Below are 25384 nucleotides of genomic sequence, written 5' to 3'. Positions count from 1 at the left end.
AAATGTGTACCCTGTATACATAAATAAGACATAATCACACATACTTCAGTGCTTATTTCTCCATATTTTTCTTTACATATTTTATTCGTTTTTCTTAAAATGGGATCACACTATGGTTGCCGGTGCCTGGCATGATGGCTTCACTTGGAAGATTAAGTTGGAGATAGGTACGATTTTCACAAGGAGTCAGGAGCAAGTTTTCTCTGTAACAGGAATAATTTGAGCAGATATCAGGACTTCTGTGTTCCTGAGAATATTGGGTGCAGTGGCTCATGCCTATAATCCCAGCACTTTGGGAGGCCAAGGCAGGAGGATCTCTTGCACCTAGGAGTTAGAGACCAACCAGGTAGCATTGACCCCCATCTTCTATTTAAGGGGGAAAAAAAAAAAGAACCTTGATGGTGACAGAGACTGCAAATGTGAATTGAAGACAGATGGAAAAACTTGTGTTGGGGGAAACTGAGATGACATGTAGGAATTCAGAAGCCTTAAATGTTTTTTTTTGCTACAAGAATATTGACAAGTTAGGATTCTGTTTTAGCATTCCTGCTTTGTAGATTCTCACTTTCTGCCCCTCACCCCCTGCCACTTATTTTTTTGTTTGTTTGTTTTTGAGACAGAGTCTTGTTGTGCTGCCCAGGCTGGAGTGCACTGGCTTAATCATGGCTTACTGCAGCCTCAACCTGCCAGGCTCAAACAATCTTCTCTCCTCAGCCTCCCGAGTAGCTGGAACTAAAGGCATGCACCACCACGCCTGGCTGATTTTTTTTTTTTTTTTTTTTTTTTTAAATAAGAGATGGGGTGGGGTCTCACTACGTTGCTCAGGCTAATCTCAAACTCCTTCTGGGCTCAAGTGATCCTCTTGTCTCAGCCTCCCAAAGTACCAGGATTACAGGTGTGAGCCACTGCACCCAGCCTCTGACACTTTTAGATTGCCGTGTCCGTGTAGCTTACTTAGAATATTTGGAGTGAGAAAAGAAACAATAAGGTAAATTATTAAGTACCTTTTCTGGAATCTAGGAACATAGCTATGAAGAGATAAAGTCCTTGCCACCAATTCTGCTATGGAGAGGAGGGATGCCAGACTTAAAATAAACCCTCCCTGGTGGACAAAATACTTAAGGGTTAAAGTAGTGAATGAATTTACTTCATGTAACCTACTTTCTACTGTGCACATAAGATACGAATTTTAGAGTATGCCAGGTAAGTGCTATGGAGAAAAATAAAGTAAGGAAAGGCTCATTGACAACTACTTGGGGGTGTGGCACTATTACGGTTGTAATCTAAATTTCTTTCAGAAAATGGGTTTATATAAAAGTGAACAAAACAAAAATTCCTGTCCTTGTGGAGCTTGTGTTTTGATATGAAGGAGGAATTCAAATTTTAAACTTCTGTTAAATGATATTTTATTTCCTTATTTTATGTTTATTAGAGTCTTGCTGTTGCCAGTGCTGGAGTGCAGTGGTGTGATCTTGTATCACTGCAACCTCTGCCTCCTGGGTTCAGGCAGTTCTCCTGCCTCGGCTTCCAAGTAGCTGGGACCACAGGCATGTGCCACCCATGCCTGGCTAATTTTTGTATTTTTAGTAGAGAAAGGGTTTCACCACGTTGCCCAGGCTCATTGTGAACTCCTGACCTCAAGTGATCTGCCCATCTCGGCCTCCCAAAGTGCTGCTGGGACTATAGGCATGAGCCACCGCTCCCGGACCTATTTCCTTATTTTAAAGTGAGCCTGCCTATATTGATATTTTGTAAAGTACTTATATCAGTGTTTGACAAATGAGGGAGATTTAAATGTTTAATAAATTTTTTTTTTTTTTTTTTTTTTTTTTTGAGACGGAGTCTCGCTCTGCCGCCCAGGCTGGAGTGCAGTGGCCGGATCTCAGCTCACTGCAAGCTCCGCCTCCCGGGTTCATGCCATTCTCCTGCCTCAGCCTCCCGAGTAGCTGGGACTACAGGCGCCCGCCACCTCGCCCGGCTAGTTTTTTGTATTTTTTAGTAGAGACGGGGTTTCACCGTGTCAGCCAGGGTGGTCTCGACCTCCTGACCTCGTGATCCGCCCATCTCTGCCTCCCAAAGTGCTGGGATTACAGGCTTGAGCCACCGCGCCCGGCCTTTTTTTTTTTTTTAAGTAACAAATACACTTTTAATTGATCTCAGATAAAAACTACTCAGGGAAGGTCAGTGATCGTTTTAGCCTCTAATCTGTTAGAGCTGTATGGTGGGCAGCCTTGAGTAGCTGGGCTAACTGGTTATTTTCCGGAATTCCCACCATCCGCGGTATTAGAAAAAACAAGGCATTGTCTCAGTTTAGGAGAAACACATGGCCTAGTAACCAAATCCAGTCACTCATATCCCGTATTTTTTTCTTTAGCTCTTCTACTTTGTTGATGTAAGCTTTCATGGCATCTTCCTTGGTAGTCCCTTTCAGCTCATTCCAGGCATCCCACTTGGCCTTGCCCGTGAAGTCCAACATCCTGGGCCGTTCTGTATTTACGTCACCCACGGTTGCTTGTTTGTAGCGGCCATAGATGAACAGCATCTCATCATCAGCTGGCTTGGTCTTAAGGTGCTTAACCTCCTCTGCAGCTTTCTCAAACTCAGCCTGAGACATCCTGGCCGCCTTGCAAGAACTCCAGGGAGACCGCGGAGGAGGCGAGGACCAGGAAACGATCGCTCCTGTTTAATAAATTTTAAAAAAAAATTTAAGTTATGTAGGTTTAGGATAAGATAACCACTTAAGGCTGGGTACAGCAGTTCACACCTAGAATCATTCCAGACCAGCCCCAGCTGGTGAGACCTCCATCTCTCCCAAAAAAAAAATTATCCTGGTGTTATGGCACACCCACACCAGCAGTTGCCCTTCCACTGTACCAAGTCCTAAAATTATCTTGTAGAGTGAATTATACTCATTACGTTTCTTCTAAAACTCCTAAGACTCATGATATTTAAGAATTAGGACTTAAGGTATGAGGAAGTTTTCAGTGAGATTGGATGACTGTAAGCCTGTTGGCAAATGACATCAGCTTTTGCACACAGTTCTTTTCATGGAGGAATCTGTGGTTCAGGATGTGCAGGCAGGTGGTGATGTTACTACTACAGCTGTCTTCCAAAAGTCTGACCCATGGTGATTTATGGGAAGAAACTTGGATCATATTGCCTTTTACCCCAATCTTTAGATTCAGCATAAACTAATCAAAGCCAAAATGTTTTTAAGTTACTTTTGTTTTCGAGACAGGATCTCTTTCTGTCACCCAGGCTGGAGTGCAGTGGCACCATCACAGCTCACTTGCAGCCTTGGTCTCCCAGGCTTAAGCGATCCTCCTACCTCAGCCACCTAAGTAGCTGGTATTACAGGGACTGCCATGCCCTGCCAGTTATTTTTATTTTTGTTGAGACAGGGTCTCACTATGTTGTCCTGGCTGTTCTCAGCCTCCTGGCATCAAGCAATCCACCTACCTTGGTCTTCCAAAGTGCTCAGATTACAGACAGGAGCCACTGAGCCTGGCCACATTTTTTTTCAAGAAGAAAAAATAGGCATGGCTCAGTGGCTCACATCTGTATTCCTACCACTTTGGGAGGCTGAAGTGGGAGGATCTCTTGAAGCCAGAAGTTAGATGTGCCCAGGCAACATAATGAGACCCCATCTCTACTTTTCTTTTTTCCAAAAAAGAACAGTTGTCTGCAGGACCCATTTCTTGTAGCTGCCTAGAACAGTGTGTGGCTTCTTCACCCTCTGTCTTTTTAGTTGAGGTAGCTATTTGTATGGTGGTAGGTCATTGGCCATCTGGAGCATATTAGCTATGGAGAAAGAAACAAGATCAAAAAACTATAGTGTAGCAGAAATTAAGTACAAAATATTCCTTATTACATTTAGTGTGGGGAGTAAAGAAGTGGGGCTCAGGAGATAGAAGGGGCAATGATCTGGAGGTTGGTTGTTATTTTATTTTCTAACTCTTCAACAGATCTCTGTGGGAGATGGAAAAACAAAAACTAGAGAATCTTTTTTGGTCACAGTGACCAAAAGTGTCAGGAAGAAATTACTGCCAGCTGATCTCAGCAATCAGTGTAGTCTGTGTATTTGAACCCATAGTCTGCCCATAGAGGAGCTTGGAGTTTCCAGGTAATGCATCATGATTAAGGGAACAAGCAGTGTCAGGAACTGGTTGAAATTCAGTTGGTCTAGGCAGGCAAGGCATGCAATCATGAAGGACCAAATTGGGGAAATATTTGGATAAAGACATTACATTTATTAACAAGAGACAACAAGGCAGCTTAGAAATTCCAGCATTTTGTTGATTCAGATAATAGGACTCTTGAGGGCATAATTTATTGTCTGTCTTGCGGGTTCTGTGATAGAATGACTTTGATGTTATGTCTATCATGAATTTTCATGCTAATAAGAAACAGGTGAAACAACTCCCCCATGTATAGGTATGCATATTATTGGAGCCACATTAGATAAATACTAGTACTTTAAAAAAGAAAAACATAGGCAGCAGCAGCACTTGCAGCCAGATTTGTAACTACCAAAAGTAGCCTGGACTTGATTTAAACCTGTTTCTGCATTCTGTTGCCTCTGCAGTCTTTTTGGCAAGAAGGTCCCCTCCCCTCCCCTCCCCTCCCCTCCCCTCCCCTCCCCTCCACCTCTGCTCTTCGACAGAGTTTCACTCTTGTCACCCAGGCTGGAGTGCAATGGCGCAATCTTGGCTCACTGCATCCTCTGCCTCCGAGGTTTAAGTGATTCTTCTGCCTCAGTCTCCCGAGTAGCTGGGATTACAGGTGTGTGCCACCAGGCCCAGATAATTTTTGTATTAGTAGAAACAGGGTTTCACCATGTTGGCCAGGCTGGTCTCAAACTCCTGACCTCAGGTGATCCACCCACCTCTGCCTCTCAAAGTGCTGGTATTACAGGCGTGAGCCCCTGCGCTTGGCCAAGAAATTATTTTCTCTGAATGCTTCTCATTTCAGGCCACCTCATTCTTTTATGCTTCCATCAAACTGCCACTTGTAAAGTACTTGTAAATCATTCTTGTAAATTACTTACCTTAGTCTCTGAATTTCATCTGGAAAATGAAAATGTTTAACTTTTTTTTTTTTTTTTCATTTTTTTGGTAATAGCATAAAGAAGATTAAAAATTTTTTGTCGGCCGGGCGTGGTGGCTCACGCCTGTAATCCCAGCACTTTGGGAGGCCGAGACGGGCGGATCACGAGGTCAGGAGATCGAGACCATCCTGGCTAACATGGTGAAACCCCGTCTCTACTAAAAATAAAAAAATTAGCCGGGCGTGGTGGCGGGCGCCTGTAGTCCCAACTACTTGGGAGGCTGAGGCAGGAGAATGGCGTGAACCCGGGAGGTGGAGCTTGCAGTGAGCCAAAATCGTGCCACTGCACTCCAGCCTGGGAGACTGAGCGAGACTCCGTCTCAAAAAAAAAAAAAAAAATGTTTTTTGTCTTTTTTAAAATAGAGGCAAACTGCCAAACCAATAAAGATGTCATATTTATATACATTTGCAGAGTATAGATACTGCATATGATTTAAAGAATAAATTTTAGGCCAGGCATGGTGGGAGATAACTGGAATCCCAGCACTTAGGCAGAAGGATTGCTTGAGGCTAGGCGTTCAGTCAACTCCTGGACAACATCTCTACAAAAATAAAAGTGAAAATTAGCTGGGCATGGTGGTGCAGCTTTGTAGTCCCACCTACATGGGAGGCTGAGATGGGAGAATTGCTTGAGCCCAGAGGTTGAGAATTACAGTGAGCTATGATAATGTGACTGCACTCCAGCCTAGGCAACAGAGGCTGAGGTGGGAGGATCTCTTGAAGCCAGAAGTTAGATGTGCCCAGGCAACATAATGAGACCCCATCTCTACTTTTCTTTTTTCCAAAAAAGAACAGTTGTCTGCAGGACCCATTTCTTGTAGCTACCTAGAACTGTGTATGGCTTCTTCACCCTCTGTCTTTTTAGTTGAGGTAGCTATTTGTATGGTGGTACCATACAAATAGAGTGAGACCCTGTCTTTTTATAGAAAATTTAAAAGAAAAAGATTTTATCAAGAGCTCTGTACCTGTCTAAAACAGGTGCTTCACAGAGGTAGTAACATTTGAAATTATAAGGATGAGTAGAATCTGCAGGTGTTTCTTAGTTAGGTTGTACTATCTAACCAACAGAAAATGCCTCTCTGTGAACTTGGTGTTTATTTCCAGGTTAGCATTAAGGAGTCAAATAGGAAAGGAAGTGTGCTACTGTTCAGTTGTAGGGAAAAGGAAAAGCTTGAGGCAAATGCTGGAGGCTCAAGGAGCATGATACTTTCAGATTTTAAAAAATCAGTATGGGAAATATATAAGATACCATAGGTAGGTAGTCAGACTTCATAAAGACTTTGGTATACGTACTGTGGGATTGATTTTTTTCTTTTATAGAGGCAGGTGAAAGAGGACAGGCAAACCTGTTGTCCACAGTCTGTACAAGCACTGGGATAGGTTTGAGTTGAGACAGTCACAGTAGGTAGGAATACATGGGAAGGATTTTAGTGTGCATGTGTGCTTTTACAGGTAGAATTGAAGGACCCTTTGACTGGTCTTGGCAGACAGAGAAGTCTGGTATGAATCCTTTGCTTGAGCAGTAGCTATAGCATCTTGAGTTATTCTGAGTGCTTGCTGAATGTTTTTTTTGTTTTGTTTTGTTCTGTTTTTTTGAGTTGGAGTCTTGCTCTGCCGCTCAGGCTGGAGTGCCATGGCATGATCTCCGCTCACTGCAAGCTCCGCCTCCCGGGTTCACGCCATTCTCCTGCCTCAGCTTCCCAAGTAGCTGGGACTACAGACGCCCACCACCGCGGCTGGCTAAGTTTTTTTGTATTTTTAGTAGAGACGGGGTTTCACCATGGTCTCGATCTCCTGACCTCGTGATCCGCCCGCCTCGGCCTCCCAAAGTACTGGGATTACAGGCGTGAGCCCCTGTGCCAGGCTACTCAATGTTTCTAGTAGTGATGTTGACTTATAGTTGGGATCCTCTGTGTAATTTGACAGAAGAGGCGGGTGGCTTCAAACCTTATGTTTGGGATATAAAGTTGACCCCGTTTTGAATTATTTAAAATAATTAATTTGAAAGATTAATGAAAATGCATTTTTATAATTTTAATTATCAGTAAAACGTTTGACCTTTGAATAATCAATGCTGTTTTTCAATTATTATTATAGTATATTGGCTCCAGGTGAACTTAAATATAGAAAAGAAACTACTTTTTAAAGTACATAGGGAGCTGACACAGTGGCTGACGCCTGTAATCCTAGCACTTTGGAAGGCCGAGGTGGGCAGATCACTTGAGGTCAGGAGTTCGAGGCCAGCCTGGCCAACATGGTGAAACCCCGTACTGACTGAAAGTAAAAAAATTAGCTGAGCATGGTGGCGCACACCTGTAGTCCCAGCTACTCAGGCTGAGGCAGGAGAACCACTTGAACCCAGGAGGCAGAGGTTGAAGTGAGCCAAGATTTGCCCCACTGCACTCCAGCCTGGGCGACAGAGCGAGACTTCATCTGAAAAACAGAAAAGTACATCAGGGTTGCAAAATCAAATGACCTGAAGGGCCAAGCAGGTGACTTAATAGAACAGCTAGGTTTAAAACAGTAAGGAATGGTGTGGAGTCTGGACTTTCACATGCTCTATGTAAAGGAGTCAGAATCAGAAGTTTAAAAAAACCACTGTTATCAGTGTCCCTATACAAAAAAGACATATTCCTAAACCCTCTGTTTTCTACTTTCTATATAAACAAAATACAGGAATTATTCAAATGAGGCCGAGCGTGGTGGCTCACACCTATAATCCCAGCACTTTGGAAAGCTGAGGTAGAAGGATTGCTAGACCCTAGGAGATTGAGACCAGCCTGGGCAACATGGCAAGACCCTGTCTCTATTTTTTAATAGTCAAAAAAAAAAAAAAAGAAAAGAAAATAAGAAAACATTCAAATGCTTGAGCATGACAAAGGGGTTAGATGGCTTATTAAGTTGAATTTGCCAAATAGCATCATGTATGACTTAATGGAAATGAATGGCAAACCTTGTTTAGCAGATAGAATTAAATGAAGATGATTAAAAGTATTTCTAAAACATCTTTATTTCAAATATTTACGAAAATAGCGCTGTAAATTTACCATACCCAAGGCCCCTAAATCTGAATTTTGATCTTAATCTTGAAAATGTATTGTCATTAGCATATTTTGTATGGTGGGTTTTTTTGTTTGTTTGTTTCTGTTTTGGAGACAGCGTCTCACTCTGTTGCCTAGGCTGGAGTGCGGTGGCCTGATCACTTTTGCAGCCTTGACCTCCCAGGCTTAGGTGATCCTCCTGCCTCAGCCTCCTGAGTAGCTGGGACCACAGGCACATGCCACCACATCCAGCTTTTCTTTTTTTTTTTTTCTTTTCTTTTCTTTTTTTTTTTTTTTTTTTTTTTGAGATGGAGTTGCACTCTGTCGCCCAGGCTGGAGTGCAGTGGCACAATCTCGGCTCGCTGCAAGCTCCACCTCCCGGGTTCACTCCATTCTCCTGCCTCAGCCTCCCAAGTAGCTGGGACTACAGGTGCCCGCCACCACGCCCGGCTAATTTTGTGTATTTTTAGTAGAGACGGGGTTTCACCATGTTAGCCAGGATGGTCTTGATCTGACCTCATGATCCACTTGCCTCAGCCTCCCAAAGTGTTGGGATTACAGGCGTGAGCCGCCGTGCCGGACTGGTTTTTTTGTGTGTTTGTTTGTCTTTGTTTTTTTGTATTTTGGTACAGATGGGGTTTCACCATGTTCCCCAGGCTGTTAGCAAACTCCTCGCCTCAAGAAACCCTCCTGCCTTGGTCTCCCAAAATGGTGGGATTACAGGTGTGAGTCGCCAGGCCCGCCACTAGGTCCATTGCGATCATAGTTCCCTACAACCTCTACCTCCCAGGCTTAACTGATCTCCCACTTTAGCCTTCCAATTAGCTGGGACTATGGGCATGCGCCACCAGGCCCAGCTGATTTTTGTATTTTTTTAGTAGTTCTGGGGTTTTGCCACGTTGCCCAGGCTGTAGTGTGTTTTCTTTTTTTTTTTTTTTTTTTGAGACGGAGTCTCGCTCTGTCGCCCAGACTGGAGTGCAGTGGCGCGATCTCGGCTCACTGCAAGCTCCGCCTCCCGGGTTCACGCCATTCTCCTGCCTCAGCCTCCGGAGTAGCTGGGACTACAGGCGCCCGCCACCACGCCCGGCTAATTTCTTTTTGTATTTTTAGTAGAGACGGGGTTTCACCGTGTTAGCCAGGATGGTCTCGATCTCCTGACCTCGTGATCCGCCCGCCTCGGCCTCCCAAAGTGCTGGGATTACAGGCTTGAGCCACCGCGCCCGGCCTGTAGTGTGTTTTCTAATAGAAGCTGAGAATTTCCTTTGAAACTGTTTGTGAACTAGGAAGTAAAACCAGAAAAGGAGTAATAGTGTCTTAAATTTTATTCCTCATTTTGTTTTCTTTTGTTTCTTACTCTTAGATGGGAATGATGAACAACCCCAATCCTTACAGTTCACCATACACTCAGAATCCTGGACAGCAGATTGGAGCCAGTGGCCTTGGTCTCCAGATTCAGACAAAGACTGTACTATCAAATAACTTATCTCCATTTGCTATGGACAAAAAGACAGTTCCTGGTGGAGGAATGCCCAACATGGTGAGTACTAATCCATTACAGACTTGTTTTCAAACTGGCATTTTGACAAAACAATTGTGTTAAACTTTCACCCTTCTATTATATAAACCGGGGTTTGTACCCACTAGGATCCTAAATTGATATGTAATCATCATCCCTGTGAGGAGGCTTGTGCTTCCTTTCCATTTCTTGTGGTTTTTTGTTCCTTGTGGTTATTGATCAGTGAGCGTGTTGATCCAAACAGGAGTAAGTGGACTGCTACGTTGAAGTTTTAGGGGCCTGCCATTCAGCAGCTTGGTCTTGTATTTCCATAGGATGCGAAAGTGGAACCTTTCTCTTTTGGGGGAAGGACTCTCTGGCAAAGGATTCGAACTCTCAGTGACCATATTTATCGATATTATTTGATTCTACTACACAAAAGTAAATTCCCTCTTAAAAGTAATGTATTGTTTTAAACAGTGATTTTTGTTACATAAAGTTTTCAGAAACTTCTAGTGTTGTTTCTGAACAACACTCAAATTACTAATTGTAAATGTGTCTGCATTCAACTTTGGAAAAAATTGTCTGAAAAAATGATCTTTCAGATGTTTTAGTTTTGTCCTTTGTGTCATTATGTTTATGGACTGCCTATATTTCAGATACTCTGCCAAGTACTAGAGCTATACAGATGAATGAAACATGTCATCTCTATTCTGAGAAATGTTCCCTTTTTTTTTTTTTTTTTTTTTTTGAGACGGAGTTTCACTCTTGTTGCCCAGGCTGGAGTGCAGTGGTGTGATCTCGGCTCACTGCATCCTCCACCTCTTGGGTTCAAGCAATTCTCCTGCCTCAGCCTTCTGAGTAGCTGGGGTTACAGGCATGTGTTGTCATGCCCGGCTAACTTTGTATTTTTAGTAGAGACAGGGTTTCTCCATGTTGGTCAGGCTGATCTTGAACTCCCGACCTCAGGTGGTCCACCCTCCTCAGCCTCCCAAAGTGCTAGGGTTACAGGCGTGAGACACCATGCCCGGCCTGAAATATTCACTTTTTAATTTAAAAAACTAAATTTCTCCCAGAGTTTAGAGAAACTAGTTTTTCACCAATCTGAAAGACCCCTTTGCCGAGTCTCCTGAGGAGTTCATTGCTCTTTAAAACCTAATTTGGGTGTGCTTTTAACTACAGACACCTACTCACCCTTCCCTCTCCCACTGGAGTTTACCATGGCCTTTTCTCTGCTTTTACTCTCTGTGTATTATACATACTTACATCACTTCGTAATGTCATTTTTTTCCTACTAAATCGAGCTTCTTAAAGGTAGGAGCCTTGGTTTATGAATTCGCTATGTCGAAAAATGGAGTCTGGCTTATAGTAGACTAACCATAAAGGTTTTAATTGAAAATATGCACATCTCTATGACTCCTACCATTAAATATATTGTTATATCTCTCAGGGTCAACAACCAGCCCCGCAGGTCCAGCAGCCAGGCCTGGTGACTCCAGTTGCCCAAGGGATGGGTTCTGGAGCACATACAGCTGATCCAGAGAAGCGCAAGCTCATCCAGCAGCAACTTGTTCTCCTTTTGCATGCTCACAAGTGCCAGCGCCGGGAGCAGGCCAATGGGGAAGTGAGGCAGTGCAACCTTCCCCACTGTCGCACAATGAAGAATGTCCTAAACCACATGACACACTGCCAGTCAGGCAAGTCTTGCCAAGGTAAGTGGATTCACAGGGTTACTGTACTTAGCAATTAATTTTTACAGTCAGGGAGAAGAAGGAAAATGTGATCAAGTCTATTCTGTGGTGATGGATATGTTTAGTACCTTAATGGTAGTGATGGTGTCTATGTATGTACAAAGTCACCAAAATGTATACATTAGAACAGGTGTGTTGGCTCACACTTCTAATTCCAGTACTTTGGTAGGCCAAGTGGGGAGGATTGCTTGAGGCCAAAAGTTTGAGATCAGCCTGGACAACATAGAAAGACCTCTCCAGGCATGATGCCCCTGTAGTCCTAGCTAAGGGACTAAGAAGACTGAGAAAGGAGGATTGCTTGAGCCCAGGAAGTCAAGGCTGCAGGGTGCTATGATTGCACCACCGTACTCCAGCCTGGGTGACAATGTGAGACCATGTCTTTAAAGAAAAGGCTGGGCACGGTGGCTCATGACTGTCATCCCAGCACTTTGGGAGACTGAGGTGGGCAGATCACTTGAGGTCAGGAGTTCAAGACCAGCCTGGGCAATATGGTGAAACTTTGTCTCTACAAAAAATACTAAAGAACATCAGCCAGGTGTCTGGGTGTGTGTCTGTAGTCCCAGCTACTTCGGAGACTGAGGTGGGAGGATGGCTTGAGCGCAAGAGGCAGGGGTTGCTGTGATTCGACATCATACCACTGCACTCCAGCCTGGACGATAAAGCCAAACCCTATTTCAAAAAAACAAAGTGTGCATAAATATGTGCAATTTTTAAATTTTATTTATTTATTTATTTATTTATTTTGAGACAGAGTCTTGCCCTGTTGCCCAGGCTGGAGTATGGTGGTGCCATCTCGGCTCACTGCAGACTCCACCTCCCGGGTTCACATCATTCTCCTGCCTCAGCCTCCCGGGTAGCTGGGACTATAGTCACCTGCCACCACGCCCGGCTAATTTTTTGTATTTTTAGTAGAGACACGGTTTCACCGTGTTGGCTAGGATGGTCTCGATCTCCTGACCTCGTGGTCTGCTCGCCTTGGCCTCCCAAAGTGCTGGGATTACAGGCATGAGCCACTGCACCTGGCCAGTATGTGCAACTTAAAAAATATTTATACCTCAAAGCATTTTAAAAATTCCATTGACTAAATGCATCATCCCGGTTAACTCACTCAGTAGAAGTCGTCTTGGCTGCGTCCATTCTGTGGCAATTATGGATAAAGCTGCCATAAACAAAATCAATTTTGAGACTCCTTTACTGGTAGTGACATTATTTTAGGAAATGATAAAAACACAGTATCTTTTTTTTTTTTTTTTTTTTTTTTTGAGACGGAGTCTCACTCTGTCGCCCAGGCTGGAGTGCAGTGGCCGGATCTCAGCTCACTGCAAGCTCCGCCTCCCAGGTTCACGCCATTCTCCTGCCTCAGCCTCCCGAGTAGCTGGGACTACAGGCGCCCGCCACCTCGCCCGGCTAGTTTTTTGTACTTTTTAGTAGAGACGGGGTTTCACTGTGTTAGCCAGGATGGTCTCGATCTCCCGACCTCGTGATCCGCCCGTCTCGGCCTCCCAAAGTGCTGGGATTACAGGCTTGAGCCACCGCGCCCGGCCCAGTATCTTTTTTTTTTTTTTTTTTTTTTTTTTTGAGAGATGGAGTCTCGCCCTGTCGCCTAGGCTGTAGTACAGTGGCACAATCTCGGCTCACTGCAAGCTCCGCCTCCTGGGTTCACACCATTCTCCTACCTCAGCCTCCTGAGTAGCTGGGACTACAGGCACCCGCGATGACACCTGGCTAATTTTTTTTTGTATTTTTGGTAGAGACAGGGTTTCTCTGTGTTAGCTAGGATGGTATCGATCTCCTGACCTCGCGATCCGCCTTTCTCGGCCTCCCAAAGTGCTGGGATTACAGGCGTGAGCCACTGCGCCCAGCCAAAACACGGTATCATTTTTGTGAGCATGTATCTAAGGATATGGGAAGAGAAGAAATTTCAAAGGTTTTCCCATGTGGTGATCCTCATAGACTTTGATTTTTATTTGCCCCAGCATAGCATACTTTAAATGTTATTGAGGGTTTGCTGTCATGTAAGCAAGTGTTCAGTTTAATACAATTTGCTAGAATCATTTTTACCCCATCTAATACAATTTGTGTGGAATCATTAAAAAGTGTTCATGTGTGTCGTACCATTGATTTAGAGTACATTTGCTTAGAATAAAGTAGGTTGTATAGTATGATGAAAAATGAGGACTCTAGAGCGAGACTGCTTGAGGTTGAATCTCACTTTGAGTACTCTCTGATTTTGTGCAAATTGCTTACCCATTCTTTTTGCCTTTCTTGACTGTAAATTCTGAGTATTAATAGGAGCTACCTTACAGGACTGTTGAGAAGATGAAATAAGTGAATGCATTTATATTACTTATTAAGTGGTCAACAAGTTAGCTATTATTAATGTAAAAACATAACCTGCTCTTAAAAACAAAAAAAAAAAAATTTTTCTTCTCTTTAGTGGCACACTGTGCATCTTCTCGACAAATCATTTCACACTGGAAGAATTGTACAAGACATGACTGTCCTGTGTGTCTGCCCCTCAAAAATGCTGGTGATAAGAGAAATCAACAGCGTAAGTGATGAAATCTTTTGAAAGTTTATATGAAAAGTTTTTAAAGTCTCACCAGTGCCATTTATAGTACTACTTGATTACGTGAGGGACCTGTGGTATTGTACTATGTTGAATAAATGTTTTTTTCCCTTTTAATTTTTCTGCTTCCCTCATATTAGTGCATAGAATTGAACTGCTTAGGGAATTTGAGGCTACGGTGAGCTATGGTCATGCTGCTGCACTTCAGCCTGAGTGATGGAGTGAGAACCTGCTTCTATTTAAAAAAAAAAACAAAAAAAAACAGTGCAGTGGCTCACGCCTGTCATCCCAACAATTTTGGAGGCCAAGGCAAGAGGATTCCTTGAGGCCAGGCAACTTAGCGAGACCTTGTATCTTCCAAAAACTTTAAAAAGTAACTGTGTGTGGTGTGTGCCTGGCTGAGATGAGAGGATTGCTTGAATCCAGGAGTTGGAGGCTGCAGTGAGCTATGATTGTACCACATCAGTCCAGCCTGGGTGACACAGTGATACCCTGTCTAAAAAGAAAAGAAAGAACTAAACACTGCTTAACATCTAAAATAAGATCCAGTAACTCTCAATATTCATTCTTTTTACAAGCAGCAATAGGTAAATTTATGTTCTGCTTTGAACGTATGAAAATTTAAAGACTGTTGCTTTCTCATTGGGCAAGTTACTCTTTTATACTTGTGATCTAAACGTTCCAGTACTTGGAAATTATTTTAAAAAGAAAAAAATTGAGATTATTTTTATAATATTGGGATAGAGGAGAACTTTTTTTTTTAAGAGAAAAGATGACTAACATTTTAAAAGCATAACTACCACATCTGTGTAGCAACAAAAATTTAATCTTTTAGGGTTAAAGGACAAATTTGGGAAGTATTGTACAGCATTTGAAAATGGAATTAAATTTTATAACAAGAATTGGGAATAGAAAATAGACAATTCACCAGAGGCGGGAGGAGAGAAGGGAACTCCCAATATAATTCACTATTAAGAAGAGAAATAAGGTACCATTTCTCTCCTGTCGTGTTGGCAGAAATGATGCTGCTGGGTGTTGGCAGTTGAATGGCTCTAAAGCATTTGATAGGAACTTTAATAAAGCCCTTTGGGAAGGCTGTTGGGCATCAGAATCAAAAGTCTTTTATGCCAGTGGTCCCCCTTTACGAATCAGTTCTGCATCTAGAAATTTCTTCAAGGAAATAATGGAAGACGATCCACATACTCAGATGTTTCATAGTCACGTAACAATAATTTTGTGTGTGTGTGTGTTTTTTTTATTAGACATGTTAGTCTTTTTTTCTCACCAGCGTTAATGTTGTAATACTATATCTTTTGTCTTCTCTAGCAATTTTGACTGGAGCACCTGTTGGACTTGGAAATCCTAGCTCTCTAGGGGTGGGTCAACAGTCTACCCCCAACCTAAGCACTGTTAGTCAGATTGATCCCAGCTCTATAGAAAGAGCCTATGCAGCTCTCGGACTACCCTATCAAGTAAATCAGATGCCGACACAACCCCAGGTGCAAGCAAAGAACCAGCAGAATCAGCAGCCTGGGCAGTCTCCCCAAGGCATGCGACCCATGAGCAACATGAGTAAGTTTGTGTCATCCTAGTAAAAGTATTGGTTGTGTCAGTAAATGACAGCTATAAATGCAGGGTCGTTAGCTCCTTTTTGTTTTTTCTGCTACAAGATTAATTTTTGAAATAATTTGTTAAAGATTACAGTGTAAAAGGGCCCTTACAGTTCATCTGCAAGAGGTAACTGCCACTGGTTTGTATCTTCCTTGATCCTTTTTTGCATTATGTGAGTTTAGATTTGCAGAAATGAGATCCCATATGTTATTCCACAACAAACTCTGATTAATATCGTTTAGACGGTCTGGGCACAGTGGCTCATGCCTGTAATCCCAGCACATTGGGAGGCTAAGGTAGGTGGATCACAAGGTCAGGAGTTTGAGACCAGCCTGACCAACACTGTGAAACCCTGTCTCTACTAAAAATACAAAAATTAACAGGGTGTGGTGGTGCGTGCCTGTAATCCTAGCTATATGGGAGGCTGAGACAGGAGAATGGCTTGAACTTGGGAGGCAGAGGTTTTAGTGAGCTGAGATTGAGCCGTTGCACTCCAGCCTGGGTGATAGAGCAAGACTCCGTCTCAAAAAAAAAAAAACAAAACTGTGTAGACATCTTTCATAGTCAGTACTCCACGTATCATTTTAAATGGTTGTATAGTATGTCATGCTTTTTTTTTTTTTTTTTTTTTTTTGAGGTGGACTGGAATGCAGTGGCACGATCTCCGCTCACTGTAACCTCTGCCTCTGGGTTCAAGTGGTTCTTCTGCCTCAGCCTCCTGAGTAGCTGGGAGTACAGGCGCACGCCACCACACCCAGCTAATTTTTGTATTTTTAGTAGAGATAGCGTTTTCACCATGTTGGCCAGGATGGTCTCAATCTCTTGACCTCGTGATCTGCCCGCCTGGGCCTCCGAAAGTGCTGGGATTACAGGCGTGAGCCACTGCGCCCGGCTCAACAATCTCTTACAGATGGACATTAAGATCTGCAATTATTCTGCTGTTTTAAACTATACAACAGAAATTGTTGTGTTTTGACCTGAGGCATTTTGGGTTGAAACATATAGAAGTGAGTGTAGTTGGTAATGATTTCCTCATGTCTGGCAGGAGGAATAGTGTGCCTTTTCAAATACTTTTTTTGTGACTTGTTTGCCTCACTTCCTGTTGTATGACTGAGAGGGAAGAGGGAGTAGTATTCCAGTATCCTAATTTGGGGATATATATGTTTCTCTGATTGCATACGATAAAATTGGGAGAATTGTTCTAGTATCTTAATTTTGGAATATGTATGTTTCTCTAATTGCATATGATAAAATCAAACAGCTTTTTTCTGTGTCTATTCCTCTACTGTCAAGCAATTCAAATATCTAAGCTATTTTGTTTGAGTAGTTAGACATCCAGCATTGTAGAGACGGGGTCGTCTTGTCCAGGCTGGTCTTAAAATTCTGGGCTCAAGCAATCCTCCTGCCTTGGCCTCCCAAAGTGCTGGGATTACAGGCATGAGCCACCGCGCCTGGCCTAAGATTATTTCCCTCCCCCGGAGACAGAGTCTCGCTGTGCCACCCAGGCTGGAGTGCAGTGGCACGGACCTTGGCTCACTGCAGCTTCCACCTCCTGGGTTCAAGCAATTCTTCCTGCCTCAGCCTTCCAAATAGCTGGGATTACAGGTGCCCTCTACCACACGCGGCTAATTTTTTTATTTTTTCGTTTTTAGATAGAGACAAGGTTTTCCATGTTGGCCAGGCTGGTCTTGAACTCCTGACCTCAGGTGATCTGCCCGCCTTGGCTTCTCAAAGTGCTGTGATTACAGGCATGAACCACCATGCCTGGCCCTCTAAGATTGTTTTTTAGTACAGATTGAGTATCCGTTTTCTGAAATGCTTGAAAACAGAGTACTTCAGATTTTTTTCGGAGTTTGGAATGTTTATATTTGCTGGTTGAGTTGAGAATCCCAAATCCAAAAATCAGAATGCTCCATTGAGCATTTTCCTTGAATATCATGTTGGCATTCAGAAAGTTTTGGATTTTTGTATTTGGGATGCCAAACCCATACTGCTATTTTTTACTTTCTTCCTATTTTCCACTGCTGTGTTCTGTTGCTCCCATTTTTAGTTTTTGAATTAATCTTCAGGGTGTTTTCTTTTTCCGCTTTTTCTTTGCTATATATTTTCTTTACTGTAATAATAGTATTTTCAAACCAGTGATCTGCTTTTAAGCACATATTGAGCCAGTGTGCAGTGAAGTTTTAATGCTACCTGTGTTCATAAACTGTTTAACAACTGTTTTGTCGGAAACTGCAAGTTATGAGAGCGAAATGCAAACATTTTTAGACCCATCAATTTTTATTTTGACTTTTAATAATTCAAGATCCAAAATGATAGATAGATAGTGACGTGGAGTTTCTTGTATTCAAGTTTGTAAGTCAGATTTTGCAGTCACTGGCATGACTGCTTTAGACAGTTGTGCTAATAATGTTCATTGTACCACACTGATTCTACTTTAATACTCCTCAGATTCTTCATTCCTGCCCTATTGTTATTGTTTATTACTTGGTCCATTGATTTTATTCTTTTTTTTTTTTTTTTTTTTTTTCTGATTTCAGTCTTGAAAGCAGTATTTTCTTTTTTTTTTTTTTTTTTTTGAGACGGAGTCTTGCTCTGTCGCCCAGGCTGCAGTGGCCGGATCTCAGCTCCGCAAGCTCCGCCTCCCGGGTTCACGCCATTCTCCTACCTCAGCCTCCCGAGCAGCTGGGACTACAGGCGCTCGCCACCTCGCCCGGCTAGTTTTTTGTATTTTTTAGTAGAGACGGGGTTTCACCGTGTTAGCCAGGATGGTCTCGATCTCCTGACCTCGTGATCCGCCCATCTCGGCCTCCCAAAGTGCTGGGATTACAGGCTTGAGCCACCGTGCCCGGCCGAAAGCAGTATTTTCAAAGAGGATGTTTTTCTTTTTATCTAATCAGGGACTTAGATAAGTTCTCTTAGATAAATTTTGGATAAGTAGAAACGTACATTTGTGTGTTTGAGATTGGTCTCCCTGTGCGTGTGTGTGTTTGAGACTGGGTCGGATAACTAGAAACGTGTGTGTGTTTGAGATTGGTGTGTGTGTGTGTGTGTGTGTGTGTGTGTGTGTGTGTGTTTTGCTTTGTCATCCAGGCTGGAATGCAGTAACGCGATCTTGGCCTGCAACCTCTGCCTCCTGGGCTTAAGCGATCCTCCTACCTCAGCCTCCCAAGTAGCTGGGACCACACACATGCACCACCACGCCTGGCTAATTTTTGTATGTTTTGTGTAGACAGGGTTTTGCCATGTGGTCCAGTCTGGTCTTGAACTCTGGAGCTCAAGTGATCCACCAGCCTCAACTTCCCAGAGTAGTTTGTGTTTTTCATTACTTCCATGACAATCAGTGCTAACTTGTTAAATAATTATTGAGTGAGGAGTTTTTAAGCAGGACTAGGAAAAGGGATGAGGAGCAATCTTGCCTTTTCAGGCTTCCGTTTACCTCTTCTTTATTGAAAATACATGTATAGGGGTAATGGAAAGTTGGACTTGGAGACTAGCATATTTTCCCCTCTTGTTTTATATCTTCTATCTTGAAATTAGCATTGTTTCTTTCTTTTTTTTCTTTGTTTCTTTTTCTTTCTTTTTCTTTCTGAGATAGCATCTCACTCTATCTCCCAGGCTGGAGTGCAGTGGCGCGATCTCAGCTCACTGCAACCTCTGCCTCCGGGGTTCAAGCGATTCTCCTGCCTCAGCCTCCAAGAGTGGCTGAGACCACCTTTTTGTATTTTCTTTTAGTAGAGAGAGAGTTTCACCAGGAGGTCTTGAACTGCTGACCTCATGATCCGCCCGCCTCAGCCTCCCAAAGTGCTGGGATTACAGGCATGAGCCACCATGCCCAGCATTACTTTTTTTTATCTCCCATTCCGTGTTATGCAGAATGCATCTTACCTTTTTGCTTAAGTTTTAGGATGTTGACCTTAGGTTGATGTCTTCCCGTGGCCTGGAATTTCATTGTTGTAATTGGGTAGTTCCATTTTATTTTTCAAACTTCTATGTATAGTTCCTATTATAGTTCTTTTCCTCTCATTATATTATCTCGCCTATGTACTTTTATATATATACAGAATTATTTGAATGATAATTTTGGGGGATTTTTCCCCCCATTTCTTGGTGTCTTATTTAGAATTAGATTTAAGATCACTCAAGTTTCCTTTGTTTTTATTTCTTCAGTTAATAGTACCTTTGTAGTAATAACTGTCTTAGTGAACAAAAATCTCTAGAATAGACCTGGAGACCTTGGAAAGAATGTGTAGCTGTATTTTCATGTACCATCAGAAGGCACTAAGATAAGCAGATTCATGTACAGTGTAATCAGTTTTTTATTTCATTGAACTAAAAAAAAAATTGTTAAATTAATAATTTATATACAAATGTAATTTTACGCAAGATTTTTACAGTAACACATACATAATTAATGACATCACAACTCTATTTGAAAAAGACCACTTCTAACAGCTAAATTTCAGAGAGCGAGCCTGATAATATTAGAAGGAAAATTCTGCCCAGGTGCAGTGACTCGTGCCTGTAATTCCATCACTGGGAGGCCAAGGTGGGAGGATTGCTTGAACCCAGGAGTTTCAGGATGCTGTTATCATCGTGTGCCTGTACTTTAGCATGGGTGACAGAGTGAGATCTTGTTTCGAAAACAAAACAGTGAAGGAAAGTTTAGCCTAAGCTTTTAGGGAGCATGATGAAGGAAGGCAACAGCATTTCTCTCTTTAAAAATTGTTTGTAAATTGAGCCAGTTATTTTCATTTTAGTGGGAAGTTTTGTTTTTAACTAAAAATAACTTGAGGGGTGTATTAATAGAACTGTGTATCAAAAGTCTTTTAACCACATGAAAATTTGGTTTGATGTGAGTGTTGCTGTTGGTTGTTTTTAGTGTTTTTGTTTGTTTTGTTTTGTTTTTGTTTTACATTGAACAACATGGGTTTGAATGCTTTTAGTTTTTCTTTCTTGTTTGTTCATTTGTTGTTTTATCTCTGCAGTCACTTAAGTTGTTATTAGTGTTTAAAGCAGTAGAATATACAGCCAGGTATGATGGCTTATGCGTGTAATCCCAACAACTGGGAGGCCAACACAGGAGCATAGGAGTTTGAGACCAGCCTGGGCAACGCAGTGAGAACCCTCATCTCTTTTTTTTTTTTTGAGATGGAATCTCGCTTTATAGCCAGGCTGGAGTGCAGTGGCGTGATCTCTGCTCACTGCAACCTCCGCCTCCGGGGTTCAAGCGATTCTCCTACCTCAGCCTCCCAAGTAGCTGGGACTACAGGAGCGTGCTGCCATTCCCAGCTAATTTTTGTGTTTTTATTAGAGACAGGGTTTCACCATGTTGGCCAGGATGGTCTTGATCTCTTGACCTTATGATCCGCCCGGCTTGGCCTCCCAAAGTGCTGGGATTACAGGCGTGAGCCACTGCGCTCGGCATCTACTTTGGGAGGCCAAGGTGGGTAGATCACAAACTCAAGAGATCGAGACTCTCCTGGCTAACGTGTTCAAACCCCGTCTCTACTAAAAATACAAAAAATTAGCCAGTCGTGGTGGCAGGCGCCTGTAGTTCCAGCTACTGAGGAGGCTGAGGCATGAGAATGGTGTGAACCTGGGAGGCGGAGCAGGCAGCAAGCGGAGATTGTGCCACTGCACTCCAGCCTGGGTGACAGAGCAAGACTCCATCTCAAAAAATAAAAAAGAAAGGATATTCATTAAAGGTGTTAATTGAAGAAGTAATTGTATGCACATTAGAGCTATTTAAGCCATTTTGAAGGAGTGTTGGAATGTTCGATAAAATGTGTTTTTCTTTCACCCGTACACTGCTTTGTGTCCCTCTCTCTAAGGATCTGTACTTAGGCTCCTATCTGCTTACATAAATTTTTGTCGCTTATGGAAGCATTTGCATGTGTAGTTAAATTCTCTAAACAATTTTGGGTTGAGAATTCTTTGCTCCTTCTAGACATATATAACTGTAAGACATCAAAAGTGGAAATTCTAAGAATATATTCAAGAATGTTTTTATGTTAGCACTTGCCAAATAGCTCTTCCAAGAGATTATCAGTTTATATACATCTGTGCATTTTGGTTGAAAATATGTATTTCCACACATCATTCTGAACACTTGGATTTAGAAAATCAACTTCTAAAAGTTTTGAGAATTTCATACATGAAAATATGTTTTAAGTTTAACCATAATTGCTATTGTGCACAATTTGCTTTTTTTTTTTTTTTTTTTTTTTTTGAGACGGAGTCTCGCTCTGTCACCCAGGCTGGAGTGCAGTGGCCGGATCTCAGCTCACTGCAAGCTCCGCCTCTCGGGTTCACGCCATTCTCCTGCCTCAGCCTCCGGAGTAGCTGGGACTACAGGCGCCTGCCACCTCGCCCGGCTAGTTTTTTGTATTTTTTTTAGTAGAGATGGGGTTTCACCGTGTTAGCCAGTATGGTCTTGATCTTGTGACCTCGTGATCCGCCTGTCTCGGCCTCCCAAAGTGCTGGGATTACAGGCTTGAGCCACCGTGCCCGGCCTTTTTTTTTTTTTTTTTTTTTTTTTGAGACAGATTCTCGCTCTGTTGCCCAGGCTGGAGTGCAGTGGCACGTTCTCAGCTTACTGCAACCTCCGTCTCCTGGGTTCAAGCAATTCTCCTGCCTCAGCCTCCCAAGTAGCTGGAATCACAGGTGCCTGCCACCACGCCCAGCTATTTTTTTGTATTTTTAGCAGAGAGGGGGTTTCACCATGTTGGCCAGGCCAGGCTGTTCTCGAACTCCTAACCTCGTGATCTGCCCACCTTGGCTTCCCAAAGTGCTGGGATTACAGGTGTGAGCCTCTGTGCCCGGCCACATTTGCATTTATTTATTTATTCATTTATTTTTGTTTAAATTTCTATGATTTACTGTTGGGTGGTTCATGTTTTTCTTACCTGCTTATAAGGGTACTTCAAATCAGCCTTTACATATGTGTTGCCAGTTATATTGTCAATTATTTACTGTATGTGCTGCTGATATTTTTTTCCTGATTTGTCATTTGTGTCTTAACTTTATGGTATTTATTGTATGGTGGCTGTTGTATTTATTTCTGTCTTTTGTTATTTCATTTTGACTTAGGTGCTAGTCCTATGGGAGTAAATGGAGGTGTAGGAGTTCAAACGCCGAGTCTTCTTTCTGACTCAATGTTGCATTCAGCCATAAATTCTCAAAAGTAAGTCTTACCATGGTTTATACCCTGAGTCATATTATAAATACTGGTTAACAATTAATTGTTTGAATTTTTAACATAGTTTCCTCGGTTTGACGATGTCTTTGAATACAGACAGATGTTTGAGTCCATTCTTTTCTTTTTTCGCTCTGTAGCCCAGGCTAGAGTGCAGTGGTGCGATCTTGGGTCACCGAAACCTCTGCCTCCTGGTTCCCGGTTAAAGTAATTATCCTGCCTCAGCCTCCTGAGTAGCTGGGATTACAGGAACACGCCACCATGCCCAGCTAATTTTTGTATTTTTAGTAGAGATGGGGTTTTACCATGTTGGCCAGGCTGATCTTGAACTCTTGACCTCATGATCCCCCGTCCGCCTCAGCCTCCCAAAGTGCTGGGATTGCAGACTTGAGCCACCCTGCCCGGCCTATTCTTTCTTCTTTCTACAGCCTTAATCGAAATTGTATTTAATTATCTAGTGTAGCCTACACCTTCCCTAATAGAGTAGGATGTTGCAAGGTTACAGCTCCGTAACAGTCGGCCTTATCCTGATGTTAAGAATTAGTGCACCATCCTCAGCAATATGTCAAGACGTCTTCTCTACAAGAAAACAGAAAGAAGTTAGCTAGGTGTGGTGGTATGCATCTGTACTCCCAGCTACTGAGGAGGCTGAGGTGGGAGGAGCACTTGAGGCTGGGAGGTCAAGGCTCCAGTGAGCCGTGATTACACCACTGCACCCCAGACTGGGTGACAGCGAGACTGTGTCTCAAAAAATAATAATTATTATTTTAAAAAAAGAATTAGTCCATCATCCAAATAATTCCCTGAGGTGAGCTGTGTTAAAATGACAGCTTAGTCCGATAACACAAGCCTTAGAAAACTAAGTGTAGGCTGGGCATGGCAGCTCTCCTATAATCCCAGCACTTTGGGAGGCTGAGGCAGACAGATTGCTTGATCTTAGGAGCTCAAGACCAGCCTGGGCAACATGGCAAAACCCTGTCTCTGCTAAAAATACGAAAATTAGCTGGCATGGTGGCGCCCACCTGTAATCCCAGCTACGCAGGAGGCTGAGGCAGGAGAATCGCTTGAACCCCAGAGGCGGAGGTCGCATTTAGCTGAGATTACGCCACTGCGCTCCAGCCTGGGCAACAGAGTGACACTCCGTCTCAAGAAAAAATAATGGCTGGGTGCAGTGGCTCACGCCTGTAATCTCAGCACTTTGGGAGGCCCAGGTAGGCGGATCACTTGAGGTCAGGAGTTTGAGACCAGCCTAACCAACATGATGAAACCCCATCTCTACTAAAATACGAAATCAGCCAGACGTGGTGGCAGGTGCCTTGTAATCCCAGCAACTTCGGAGGCTGAGGTAAGAGAATCGCTTGAACCCAGGAGGGCAGAGATTGCAGTGATCTGTGATTGTGCCACTACAGTCCAGCCTGGGCGACAGAGCAAGACTCCATCTCAAAAACAAACAAAATACAAAAGATTAGCTGGGCATGGTGATGCACGCCTGTAATCCCAGCTACTCAAGAGGCTGAGGCATGAGAATTGCCTGAACGCGGGAGGTAGAGGTTGCAGTGAGCCAAGATTGCACCATTGCACTCCAGCCTGGGTGACAGAGCAAGACTTTGTCTCAAAAAAAAAAAAAAAAGAAAAAAAGAAAACATAACCAACAAAACCCAGAAAATTAAGGCTTATGATTTGTGTTAGGACGTCATTCTGCCCTCCAAAGAAATACAGCTTTCCCTCACACAGGTGTGAGCATGCACACTTTATTTTTTTTATTTTTTTTTTTTTTGAGACGGAGTCTCGCTCTGCCCGCCCAGGCTGGAGTGCAGTGGCCGGATCTCAGCTCACTGCAAGCTCCGCCTCCCGGGTTCACGCCATTCTCCGGCCTCAGCCTCCCGAGTAGCTGGGACTACAGGCGCTGCCACCTCGCCCGGCTATTTTTTGTATTTCTTAGTAGAGACGGGGTTTCACCGTGTTAGCCAGGATGGTCTCGATCTCCTGACCTCGTGATCCGCCCATCTCGGCCTCCCAAAGTGCTGGGATTACAGGCTTGAGCCACCGCGCCCGGCCTGGTGTGAGCATGCACACTTTAAAATCAGTCTAGTCACACACTTCTCCCTTCCTAACTCCTAAATGCAAATAGAAGTGACATAGCATATTGATCCCATTACAATAATAAGTGTCAGCTTGAATTAAATGAGGTCTTCTTTCTCCTACCTTTCTTAACTAAAACTATTTGGTGACCCCTTTTTGAAGCCCAATGATGAGTGAAAATGCGAGTGTGCCCTCCCTGGGTCCTATGCCAACAGCAGCTCAACCATCCAGTACTGGAATTCGGAAACAGTGGCATGAAGATATTACTCAGGATCTTCGAAATCATCTTGTTCACAAACTGTAAGTAAGATCGTGGACATTTCTCATTCGTAAAGAGATGTTATGTTAACATGCTTTCAATCTCCTGGGCATTTAATCACTAAAGGAATATTAGCAAATTTTCTGTAGCATGGACATTGATGTCGATACTTCTACTCTTGTGGATTTCTTACTGCTGCTGCTTTTTTCCTTTTCAACCTTTCTCAGCATCTATAGTAGTCTTTCAGCTTTAATAGTATGTAAACTATTCTG

The 25384-nt window shown here is 43.0% G+C and overlaps 1 protein-coding gene and 1 pseudogene across 2 annotated transcripts in view; one reads left to right on the top strand and one right to left on the bottom strand.

Annotated features, from left to right (window-relative positions):
- Positions 1-25384, top strand: part of EP300 (E1A binding protein p300) — a 91197-nt gene that overhangs the window by 24791 nt on the left and 41022 nt on the right. For both annotated transcript variants that reach the window (XM_077948429.1, NM_001266486.1), the window contains 6 exon segments: positions 9508-9684; positions 11093-11354; positions 13831-13944; positions 15289-15534; positions 22666-22759; positions 25016-25153. In XM_077948429.1, coding sequence (XP_077804555.1) covers positions 9508-9684; positions 11093-11354; positions 13831-13944; positions 15289-15534; positions 22666-22759; positions 25016-25153 — 1031 coding nt within the window.
- On the bottom strand, positions 2116-2675 carry LOC706367 (acyl-CoA-binding protein; annotated as a pseudogene).

The sequence above is a fragment of the Macaca mulatta genome, chromosome 10, assembly GCF_049350105.2.
Source record: "Macaca mulatta isolate MMU2019108-1 chromosome 10, T2T-MMU8v2.0, whole genome shotgun sequence".
Lineage (NCBI taxonomy): Eukaryota > Metazoa > Chordata > Mammalia > Primates > Cercopithecidae > Macaca > Macaca mulatta.
The sequence above is the reverse complement of the archived record's forward strand: the minus strand, read 5'-3'. Positions and strand labels throughout refer to the sequence as shown.